The following is a 12,711-nucleotide window of genomic DNA, read 5'->3' on the forward strand; positions in this document are numbered from 1 at the left end:
ACAATCTATCTATGCAGAGATCACCATCTAGGAGTAAACCTAAATTTCTTCTAATCTTAAAATTGCATTGATTGAAGACAGAACATGGATTTAGTTACATTTTGGGGGATGTGCTGTGGAAAAACATTATATATTAACTATACGCCGGGTCTTCTTAAGACCCGCCCCTGAAGAAACATTAAAATTGGGTGGAGTAGAGAAGGGAGGGAGGAGGCGGAGAGGGGATGTGCGTTTCAGGATACAGGAAATACGGTAAGCGCGAAACCCAGAGGAAGCTCTGTGCCTGGAAGGGACCCGCCGCCATCTCAGGTCTCGGCCTCGCCGGGCCCATTGGAGAAAGCTGACGCCCAGTCCTATAATCCTTATGGGGGACCAACCTTGTGCCTCCGGGAGATCCACGCTCCCTCCTGGAAACCCGCGGGAAACCAGGCCTCCAAAAAAGCGCTGCCTCCTAGCACCACGGTGGGATTATCCGGAAGGAACTCCTAACGGAGGTAGTAACCCTCTCCCCTCCGCACCTTCCCCTGCATCACCTGGACTGAAGTCGCACCCTCCTCCTCCGGAGAAGTAGTAGAATATACTTCTCACATCTCAAACCAGGTCAGATTTTTTTCTTTCTCATCTTGGACATTCAGGCTCCCTGCAACTTAATTATGCAATTTCCCAGATCTCTTTCCTCTTTTTTCTATTCTTATCACGATTTCAAAATTGAAAAACAAAAATGGAGGCATTAAATAGCTCTTTCACAAAATATGGTTGGATGAAATTATGGATATTGACGTTAAGTAATATATTTTTAATATATTAGTTAATATATTAAATGTGATAATTGTGGTTACATTTTTAAGAAATAGGTTTAAATCTTTTGATATGCTTAAAAGTAATTCAGTGGGGACGAAATGGGGATTTCAAATAAAATGTTCATAAGTTGATCATAACTGACTGATATATACATGGAGATTCATTATACTGTTCTCACTACTTTTGTGTATATTTGAAAGTTTTCCATTAAAAAAAATCCTTGATTCAAGATCAATGATGTAGGGAAGGCCTCATTCCTATGCTAGCAAGCCTAATTCCTGTGCTTTCAGAGGGTATTCTAAAGTGAGTCTCAGGAGTGTGTGTTTCTCTGTGAGTGGCAGGAAAATTAGTAAATAAAAAATAAAATAGTTACAATGTGGTAAGTCAAACCCAAGTGCCATAATTTTTGCTTGTCCAGGATATGCAGGGATCACTCAGGATGGATAAAGTCATTCTGCCTGATAGTAATCATGACCCATCCAAAAGGAAAGGGGAACTTTGGGTGAGCCTTAAAGGGTGAGTGACATCTGTCTTGTGGAAGGGTAGAGATTGGTTTTCAGGCCTGGTGTTTACAGGACAAAAGCTCCAAAGCAGGCTACCATGAAAAACTTGAGTATAACTGAATCTTGGAGAAGGACTTGGAGGTGCATGGAACTTAAATGTTATGCTTAGGATATGTAGTTTAATCTGAAAGCAATGGTAACCATTGAATATTTTCAATCAAGTGATGTATTTTAGGAGTCCAGTTTTTACTATCAGAGAAACAGACTTCTATTTAGATGACCTTCTAGAATGCAAAAAAAGAAGACCAAATCTGACCCAAGCCTCATAGATCCTTAAAATCCAAGGAAACAGGGCATCCTTTCTTCATTCATGCAATAAACCTCTATGGAGCCCTTGCAAAGGACTAGGCATTGTGCTGGGAGCTGTAGGAAATGGATGAGTCTATGCTCTTAATTTGCAATAGACCTCTTTTAATATTATCCATAGTGTTTTACAGGAATATATAAGAGAAATGGGAGCATAGTGGAGCATAAGGACTTGAGGAAGCTAGGGGAAAGAGATGGACAATAACAGAGGAAATAATTTTATCTTATTTTTACTATTTTTCAGTCTCAGAGGGATTGGAGAATGACTCCATTTCCTTGGTATATTCATAAAATGGTTCACCCAGTGAGGACAATGAAGATTATGGACACTGCTGCCCTGCTTTTTCTGATGTCCTGCACCAGGTAATTGTGTTTTTTAAAGTAATATATTTACTGAAACTTATTAAGGGAGGAAGAGGAATAAGAGTTGTAAAAAAGCCAAACAAAAAGTAAAGCTAGCACCAAATGGTAAAATTGAAACTATTTTCTACATTATATGAAACCATATATATCATATAATAATAATGTAATTTATAGGCTGCTTTGTTAGGTTCACTCCTAATTACCTTATAGTTTTTGTTGTTACTGTGAAATGCATCATTTAAACCACACTTTCTGATTTTTGCTCATAAAAGGGAACATGATTGTTATTTTTACATATTGATTTTATGTGCTACAGTCTTTCTGAATTGTTTGTTCTGATAACATATAGATTTCCTTGGATTATCTATTAATTATTTTGTGAATAATGTCAGTTTCTTGTCCTATATTTATATTTTAGCTTCTCTTACCTGGCAGCTAGGATCTTCAGTACAATGAAAACAGTAGCAGTGATAGAGCATTTTCTTCTCTTGCTTTTGAATTTACAAGGGAATTCTACAAATGTTTCACGACTTTTAGATTTCTCTCTTCAGAATAAGGAAGTTCATTGCTATTTTTAGTATGCTGAGACTCTTTAATTATGAATGAATATGGAGTTTTTCTCCATTATTCTGAGACTGTAATAATGCAATAAATTACAATAATCTATTTTCTAATACATTTCCTGATTTTGGTTTCAGCATCCTCACGGCTGAATATTTTGTTTTTAAAATTTTTGCTTTAATCTTTATTATTTTCTTTACTTGCTTTATGTTTTGTCTTTTTCTAATTTATATTTTGGACCTTTAGCCTAGTAATTATCAAGTGCCTTTTCTAAAATAAGAATTTATGACTATAAATCTTCCATTACATATGACTTTAAAAGAATTTCACAGATTTTTATGTGTAGTATTTTATTGTCATTAGATTGTAATTTCTCTTAAGATTTCTTTTTTGATTCATGGGCTTAATTTACAAATCAGATTGTGATTTGGGTGGGCCTTAAAGGGTGAGTGACATCTGTCTTGTGGAAGGGTAGAGATTGGTTTTCAGGCCTGGTGTTTACAGGACAAAAGCTCCAAAGCAGGCTACCATGAAAAACTTGAGTATAACTGAATCTTGGAGAAGGACTTGGAGGTGCACAGAACTTAAATGTTATGCTTAGGATATGTAGTTTAATCTGAAAGCAATGGTAACCATTGAATATTTTCTTATTTTCATCTTCTTTTCTGCTTTAAAATGTTTTTTTAATCTTCTTGATTAAAAAAAGCAAAATTATACATGAGCTGCTCATTCCAAAAGATTTGGGCCATGTAAAATATTTCTTCTATTAAATACATAGAAATGTATGTACATGCTAGTGAATGATGAAATTTTTCCTGATAGTTATATTTGAGTCTTTAAAATTTTTATTTTGTCTTTTTTTCTGTTTTGTTCTTTTTCTTTCATCTCAAGTTTTTATTTAAATTCCTGTTAGTTAACATATAGTAAAACATTAGTTTCAGGAGAAGAATTTAGTGATTCATCACTTGCATATAATACCCATTGCTCATCACAGGTGCCCTTCTTAATACCCATCACCCATTTAGCCCATATCCACCCACCTCCCTCCATCAACCTTCAGATTGTTCTCTATAGGTAAGAGTCTCTAATGCTTTGCTTCTTTCTTTCTTTTTTATCCCTCCCTTCCTATATGTTCTTTTTTGTTTCTTAAATTCCACATACGAGTGAAATCAAGTGGAATTTGTCTTTCTCTGGCTGACTTATATCACTTTGCATAATAGACTCTAGCTCCATCTATATTGTTACAAAAGGCAAGATTTCATTTTTTGATAGCTGAGTAATATTCCATTATATGTATACACATCACATCTTCTTTATCCATTCATGCATATCCATTCATGGACATTTGGGCTCTTTCTGTAGTTTGGCTATTGTTGATAATGCTACTATAAACCTTCGGGTGCATGTACCTCTTAGAATCTGAATCTGTATTTTTGTATCCTTTGGTTAGATATCTAGTGTAATTACAGGATTGTGGGGTAGTTCTATTTTTAACTTTTTGAGGGAGGTCCATGCTGTTTTCCAGGGTGAATGTTACAGTTTGCATTCCCACCAACAGTGTAGGAGGGTTCCCCTTGCTCTTCATCCTCACCAACACCTGTTTTCTGTGTTGTTCATTTTAGCCATTCTGACAGTTATGAGATGGTATGTCATTGTGGTTGTGATTTGTATTTCCCTGATGACGAGTGATATTGAATATCTTTTCATGTGTCTGTTAGTTATTTGTATGTCTTCTTTGGAGAAATACCTGTGCATATCTTTTTCCCATTTCTTAACTGAATCATTTATTTTTTGAGTGTTGAGTTTGATAAGTTCTTTATGGATTTTGGATAATAGTACTTTATCTGATAAGTCATTGCAAATATCTTCTCCCATTCCATAGGCTGCTTTTTAGTTTTGTCAACTGTTTCCTTCACTGTGCAGAAGCTTCTTACCTTGATGAAGTCCCAATAGTTCATTTTTTCTTTTGTTTCCTTCGCTTCTGGAGACGTGTCTAGTAAGAAGTTGCTGCAGCCAAAGTCATGGAAGTTGCTGCCTGTGTTCTCCTTTAGGATTTTGATAGATTCCGGTCTCACATTTAGGTATTTAATCCATTTTGAACTTATTTTTGTGTATGGTGTAAGAAAGTGGTCCAGTTCCATTCTTCTGCATGTTGCTGTTCAGTTTTCTGAACACCATTTATTGGAGAGACTCTCTTTTTCCCACTGTATCTTCTTTCCTGCTTTGTCAAAGATTAGTTGACCATATAGTTGTGTTTCCATTTCTAGTTTTCTATTCTGTTCCATTGATCTGTGTGTCTGTTTCTGTGCCAGTACCAATACTCTCTTGATGACTACAGCTTCGTAATAAAGTTTGACGTCTGGAATCATGATGTCTCTAGCTTTGCTTTTCTTTTTGTTCAGGGTTGTTTTGGTTATTTGGGGTCTTTTGTGGTTCTATATATATTGCAGAATTGCTTGTTCTTGGCTCTGTGAAAAATTCTGGTAGTATTTTGATAGGGATTGCATTAAAAATGTAGGTTACTTTGGGTAGTATAGACATTTTAAAAATATTTATTCTTCCACTCTGAGCAGGGAATGTTTTTCCATTCCTTTGTGTTCCCTTCAATTTCTTTCATAAGTATATAATTTTCAGCATACAGAACACTTACCTCTGGTTATGTTTATTTCTAGGGATCTTACGGTTTTTGATGTAATTGCAAATGGGACCGATGCCTTGATGTTGGTACATTTTTTATTACTGATTCAGTTTCCTTGCTGGTTATGGGTCTGTTTAAATTTTCATATTCTTCCTGTTTCAGTTTTGATAGTTTGTATGTTTCTAGGAATTTTTCCATTTCTATCAGATTGCCCATTTGTTGGCATATAACTTGTCATAATATTCTCCTAGTAATTATTTGTAATTTTGTGGTGTTCATTGTAATCTCTCCTCTTTGATTTGTGACTTTATTTATTTGGTCATTTCTCTTCTTTTTGATAAGTCTTGTTAGGGGTTTATCAATTGTCATAATTCTTTTGAAGAACCAGCTTTTAGTTTCATTGATCTGTTCTGTGGGGTTTTTTTTTTCTGTTTCTATATCATTTATTTCTGCTCTTATCTTTATTATTTCTCTAATTCTGCTGGCTTTAGGCTTTATTTGCTATTTCTTTTCTAGCTCCTTTAGGTGTAAGGTTAGGTTGTGTATTTGAGACTTTTCTTGCATCTTGAGGTACGCCTGTATTGCAATATACTTCCCTCTTAGGACTGCCTTCGTTGTATCTCAAAGGTTTTGAACTGTTGTGTTTTTTTTTTCATTTGTTTCCATGTAGTTTTTAAGATTTCCTCTTTATTTTTTTAAAATATTTTATCCATTCATTCATGAGGGACACAGAGAGAAAGAGAGAGGCAGAGACATAGGCAGAGGGAGAAGCAGGCTTCATGCAGGGAGCCTGATATGGGACCCGATCCCAGGACTCGGGGATCATGTCCTGAGCCAAAGGCAAACGCTCAACTGCTGAGGCACTCAGGCGCCCCAAGATTTCCTCTTTAATTTCCTGGTTAACCCATTCATTTTTTAGTAAGATGTTCTTTTACCTCCATGAATTTGGGGTCTTTCCAAATTTTTTCTTGTCGTTGACTTCAACTTTTGTAGAATTGTGGTCTGTTATGCGTGGTGTGATCTCAGTATTTTTGTACTTGTTGAGGCCTAATTTGTGACCCAGTATGTTATCTATTTTGGAGAATGTTCTCTGTGCACTTGAAAAGAATGTGTATTCTGTTGTTTTAGGATGAAGTGTTCTGAATATATCTGTGTAGTCCATCTGGTCCAGTGTGTATTTCAAAGCCATTGTTTCCTTTTTGATTTTCTGCCTAGATAATCTGTCCATTCTTCTAAGTAGGATATTAAAGTCATCTAGTATTATTGTATTATTATCAATGTGTTTGTTTATGTTTGTCATTAATTGATTTATATATTTGGGTCCCATTTTGGGGACATAAATATTTACAATTGTTAGAAATTGTGTTGGATAGATCCTTTAATTATGATATGATGCACTTCTTCATCTCTTCTTAGAGTCTGGTTAAAATCTAGTTTTCTGATATATGTATTGCCACTCTGGCTTTCTTTTGACGTCCATTATCATGATAAATGTTCTCCACCCTCTCACCTTCAATCTGTAGGTATCTTTAGGTCTAAAATGAATCTCTTGTAAGCAGCATATAGATGGGTCTTATTTTTTTATCCTTTGTGATACCCTATATCTTTTGATTGGAGCATTTAGTCCATTTACATTCAGACTGATTATTGATAGATATGAATTTAGTGCCATTGTATTACCCATAAAGTTGGTATTTCTGGAGATTTTCTCTGTTCCTTTCTAGTCTTTGTTGCTTTTGGTCTTTTCTTCTCCACTCAAATAGTCCCCCTTAAAATTTCTTTTTTTAAATTTTTTTTTAAATTTATTTATGATAGTCATACAGAGAGAGAGAGAGAGCAGCAGAGACACAGGCAGAGGGAGAAGCAGGCTCCATGCACCGGGAGCCCGACGTGGGATTCGATCCCGGGTCTCCAGGATCGCGCCCTGGGCCAAAGGCAGGCGCTAAACCGCTGCGCCACCCAGGGATCCCCCCCTTAAAATTTCTTGCATGGCTGGTTCAGTGGTCATGAACTCCTTTAGTTTTTGTAGGTCTGGGAAACTCTTTATCTCTAGTTCTGTGCTGAATGGCAGCCTTGCTGGATAAAGAATTCTTGGCTGCATACTTTTCCCATTCAGCACATTGAACAGATCATGACACTGTCTTCTGGCCTGTGAAGTTTCTGTGGAGCGATCTGATGCAAACCTGATTTGTCTTCTCTTGTAGGTTAAGGAATTTTTTTCCCTTGCCGCTTTTGGGATTTTTTCCTTATCTATGAATTTTTTAAAAGATTGTATTTATTCATGAGAGGCACACAGAGAGAAAGGCAGAGACACAGGCAGAGGGAAAAAGCAGGCTCCATGCAGGGAGCCCAACATGGGACCTGATCCTGGCTCACCAGGATCATGCCCTGAGCCAAAGGCAGATGCCCAACTGCTGAGCCACCCAGGCGTCCCTCCTTATCTGTGTATATTGTAAATTTCACCATATGCTATATCTTGGTGCTGGCTTGTTTTTGTTGATTTTGATGGGAGTTCTTTATGTCTTCTGGATTTCAGTGTTTGTTGTTATCCAGATTAAGGAAGTTTTCAGCTATAATTCTCTCAAATAAACCTTCTGCCCCTTTTTCCCTCTCTTCTTCTTCTGAGACTCCTATGATACAAATGTTATTACACTTTATGAGGTCACTGAATTCCCTGAGTCTACATTTGTGATCCAGTGTTTTTCTTTCCTGCTTCCTTTCAACTTCATTATTTTCCATAATTTTATCTCATATGACTGATTCATCCTTAGCTTCTTCCATCCTTGTGGTCATTACCTCCAGTTGGTTGTTCTTCTTGGTTCTAGCTTTTTTTTTTCTGCCTGACTAGTTAGTAGATATTTGATCTGTGCAGTAATGTACTCCCTGGTATTTTCTATGCTTTTCTCAAGTCCAGTTAGTATCCTTAACTAACTTGTTGTTTTAAATTCTTGTTCAGGCATATTACTAATATTATATATTACATGTAACTGTTTTAATTAGATCACTGGCCATTACCTCTTGGTCTTTCTTGTGGGCTGGATTCCTCTGTCTTGATGTTTTGTTTATAACTCTGTCTTCTGTGTGTTCAGAAATCCTGTTATGTTTCCTGCTCCTGAGAGCAATGGCTAAATTAAGAAGAGATCATATACTAGCTTGGCGCTTCAGTAAGTTCTTTTGGTATATGTTGTGTGCACTCTGCTGTGTGTTTCCACTGCTCCTTCTCTTAGGTCAGACATCTGCAGAGTTTTTCCTTGCCTGCATTTTGTCTATGTGGGGGGATGGTGTGTGTTTGGACATTGGACATTGTATGGAGGGTTTTAACTAGGTGTGTTTTGGTGTGCTTTTTGGAAAAGGCTGGATCCTACTTCCCTTAGAGCTAAAGATTTGCAGTACTCTATGATCAGTACACTTTGTGCAAGGGGTTTGTGCTGGTCTTCTGGGGGAGGGGCATGCTGCACTGGTTCTCAGGGTGGACTTGGCTTAGTGCAGATGCACCTATAGGGTGCAGTGGGGCAGGGATTGTTGTAAGCAGCTTCACCTTCCACTGGGGATGCTGTTTTATTCACTGAAGTCTGTTTATGCTGATGGGTGAGAGAGAAATGGCCTCACCCCACTCTCTTGTCCCCGTAAAGGGAAGTTGGTGCCCTCTGCTGTTCAGGAAGCCCTCACAGAAGAGCCAATTAATATTTTTCCATGTTTGCTTTTTTCATTCTCTATTTCTTTTTCTCTCTCTCAAACCCCTTCTTCCTCTCTCTTCTCTTTTGTCCTTACTCCTCCCCCATCAATTCTTACCTCTACCTTTCCTTCTTCTTCTGCTCTTCTCCCTCTTCCTCTCTCTGAGCTATTTAAGAGTTCCTAGCAGATACCATGTTCATTTACTGGGAAATACTTAAGTACCTGTAAATACTTCAGTGTGTATGTCCTCAGAAAGATGTGTTTCTCTTATATAATCTCCCATATGTGTCAAAATAGATACTTGACATTGTTCCAATTTTTGTTTCATAAATGTTTATTGTCAAGATTATCCACTTATAATTAGTGAAAAGGGGATGTTTTTGGAAGAACATATAATCCAAGTGGACAACGCAAGCTATATTATAGTTCTTTTTTGTCTAGGTTTATTTAAATATATTTGGCATGTATGTTGCAAGTTTACAGTATACAATAAGATGGTTTGCTATACCTATATATTAAAAAATAATTACCACAGTAAGTTTTCACACACTCATCTCACACAGTTACCAATTTTTCCTCTGTGGTGAGAACTTTTTTTTAATTGTTTTTTTAGAGAGAGATCACGCGAGCGGGAGGGGCAGAGAGAGAGGGAGAAAATTTTAAGCGGGCTCCATGCTCAGCACAGAGCCCAGTGCAGGGGCTCAGTCTCACGACCCTGGGATCATAACCTGAGCCGAACTCAAGAGTTGGACACATAACCGACTGAGGCAACCAGGTGACCCCTGTGTGGTGAGAACTATCTATATATTCTCAGCAACTATTAACTATACAATATTGTTAATTATAGTCATTATGCTGTAGTGTTAACTATGTTGGAAATACACTGTAACTATAATTGTATACATATTTTTATATGTTTATATAATTATATTATTAAAGTATAATGTACATTGTGTTATTAATGTATTAGATACAAGGAACTTATTGATGTTACAGTTGAAACTTTATACATTTGGCCACTTTCACCAATTTCTCCTATCCTTCAACTTCTGGAAATTACCAACATACGCTTTGTATTTATGAGTTTATTTTCTTTTTAGGAAGATTCCATGTATAAGTGAGATCATGCAGTGTTTTTTTTTCTGACTTAGTTCACTTAGTATACTGTCCTCAAGTTTTATCCACTGTGTTGGAAATGACAGGATTTCTTTTTTTTTTCCCTATATTTTTTTATTGAAGTTCCATTTGCCAACATATAGCATAACACCCAGTGCTCACCCCTCAAGTTCCTCCCTTAGTGCCTGTCACACAGTCAACCCATCCACTGCCCACCTCCCTTCCACCACCCCTTGATGTATCTTGTTCGTTTCCCAGAGTTAGGTGTCTCTCTTGTTCTGTCACCCTCACTGATATTTCCCACTCATTTTCTCTTTCGCCTTTATTCCCTTTCACTATTTTTTATATTCCTCAAATGAATGAGACCATATAATGTTTGTCCTTCTCGAATTGACTTACTTCATTCAACATAATACCCTCCAGTTCTATCCACATTGGAGTAAATGGTGGGTATTCATCGTTCGTAATGGCTGAGTAATATTCCATTGTATACATATACCACATCTTCTTTATTCATTCATCTTTCGATGGACACCGAGGCTCCTTCCACAGTTTGGCTATTTTGGACATTGTTGCTATAAACATTGGGGTGCAGGTGTCCTGCTGTTTCATTGCATCTGTATTTTGGGGTAAATCCCCAGCAGTGCAATTGCTGGGTCATAGGGCAGTTCAATTTTTAACTCTTTGAGGAACCTCCACACAGTTTTCCAGAGTGGCTGCACCAGTTCACATTCCCACCAACAGTGCAAGAGGGTTCCCCTTTCTCCACATCCTCTCCAACATTTGTTGTTTCCTGTCTTGTTAATTTTCACCATTCTCACTGGTGTGTGGTGGTATATCATTGTGGTTTCGATTGTATTTCCCTGAAGGCAAGTGATGTGGGGCATTTTCTCATGTGCTTGTTGGCCATGTCTATGTCTTCCTCTGAAATTTCTGTTCATGGCTTTTGCCCGCTTCATGATTAGATTGTTTGTTTCTATGCTGTTGAGTTTAATAAGTTCTTTATAAATCTTGGATACTAGCCCTTTATCTGATATGTCATATGCAAATAACTTCTCCCATTCTGTAGGTTGTCTTTTAGTTTGGTTGACTGTTTCTTTGGCTGTGCAGAAGCTTTTTATCTTAATGAAATCCCAATAGTTCCTTTTTGCTTCTATTTCCTGTGCCTTCTTAGATGTATCTTGCAAGAAGTTGTTGTGGCCAAGTTCAAAGAGGGTGTTGCCTGTATTCTCCTCTAGGATTTTGATGGATTCTTGTCTCACATTTAGATCTTTCATCCATTTTGAATTTCTCTTTGTGTCTGGTGTAAGACATTGATCTAGTTTCATTCTTCTGCATGTGGATGGCCAATTTTCCCAGCACCATTTACTGAAGAGACTGTCCTTTTTCCAGTGGATAGTCTTTCCTGCATGGTTGAATATTAGTTGAGTTGGGCCATAGAGTTGAGAGCCCATTTCTGGGTTCTCTGTTCTGTTCCATTGATCTCAGTACCACGCTGTTTTGATGATCACAGCTTTGGAGTAGAACTTGAAATCCGGTATTGTGATGCCCCTAGCTCTGGTTTTGTTTTTTAATATTCCCCTGGCTATTTGGGGTCTTTTCTGATTCCACACAAATCTTAAGATGGTTTGTTCCAACTCTGAAGAAAGTCCATTGTTTCTATAGGATTGCATTAAATATGTAAATTGCCTTGGGTAGCATTGACATTTTCACAATATTAATTCTTCCAATCCATGAGCATGGAATATTTTTCCATCTCTTTGTATTTTCCTCGATTTCTTTCAGAAGTGTTCTGTAGTTTTTAGGGTATAGATCCTTTACCTCTTTGGTTAGGTTTATTCCCAGGCATCTTATGCTTTTGGGTGTAATTGTAAATGGGATTGATTCCTTAATTTCTCTTTCTTCAGTCTCATAGTTAGTGTATAGAAATGCTACTGATTTTTGGTCATTAATTTTGTATCCTGCCACACTGCCGAATTGCTGTATGAATTCTAACCATTTTGGGGTGGATTTTTTGGTTTTCTATATACGGTATCATGTCATTTGTGAAGAGGGAGAGTTTGACTTATCCTTTGCCAATTTGAATGCTTTTTATTTCTTTTTGTTGCCTTATTGCTGAGGCTAGGACTTCTAGTACTGTGTTGAATAGCAGTGGCGAGAGTGGACATCCATGTCGTGTTTCTGATCTTAGGGGAAAGGCTCCCAGTGTTTCCCCATTGAGAATGATATTTGCTGTGGGCTTTTCGTAGATGGCTTTTAAGATACTGAGGCATGTTCCCTCTATCCTTGCACTCTGAAGAGTTTTGATCAAGAATGGATGCTGTCTTTTGTTAAATGCTTTCTCTGCATCAATTGAGAGGATGATATAGTTCTTGTTTTTTCCCTTGTTGATATAATCAATCTCGTTGTTTGCTATACAAGTGTTGAACCAGCCTTGCATCCCGGATATAAATCCCACTTGATCATGGTTAATCATCTTCTTAATATACTGTTGGATCCTATTGGCTAGTATCTTGTTGAGAATTTTTGCATCTGTGTTCATCAGGGGTATTGGTCTATAATTTTCCTTTTTGGTATGGTCTTTGTCTAGTTTTGGAATTAAGGTGATTCTCGTCTCATGAAATGGGTTTGGAAGTATTCCATCCCTTTCTATCTTTCGGAACAACTTTAGTAGAATAGGTATTGTTT

The 12,711-nt window shown here is 37.2% G+C and overlaps 1 protein-coding gene across 2 annotated transcripts in view; it reads left to right on the forward strand.

The window, feature by feature from the left end:
* The first annotated feature begins 240 nt into the window (after positions 1 to 240).
* Positions 241 to 12,711, forward strand: part of LOC129517460 (negative regulator of P-body association) — a 112,308-nt gene continuing 99,837 nt past the window's right edge. For both annotated transcript variants that reach the window (XM_055337305.1, XM_055337306.1), the window contains exons 1-2: positions 241 to 600; positions 1,915 to 2,033. In XM_055337305.1, the coding sequence (XP_055193280.1) occupies positions 365 to 571 (207 nt within the window). In that variant the 5' untranslated portion in view covers positions 241 to 364 and the 3' untranslated portion in view covers positions 572 to 600; positions 1,915 to 2,033. The remainder of the gene's footprint in view (positions 601 to 1,914; positions 2,034 to 12,711) is intronic.

This window comes from Nyctereutes procyonoides, unplaced genomic scaffold (genome assembly GCF_905146905.1).
Source record: "Nyctereutes procyonoides isolate TBG_1078 unplaced genomic scaffold, NYPRO_anot_genome, whole genome shotgun sequence".
Lineage (NCBI taxonomy): Eukaryota > Metazoa > Chordata > Mammalia > Carnivora > Canidae > Nyctereutes > Nyctereutes procyonoides.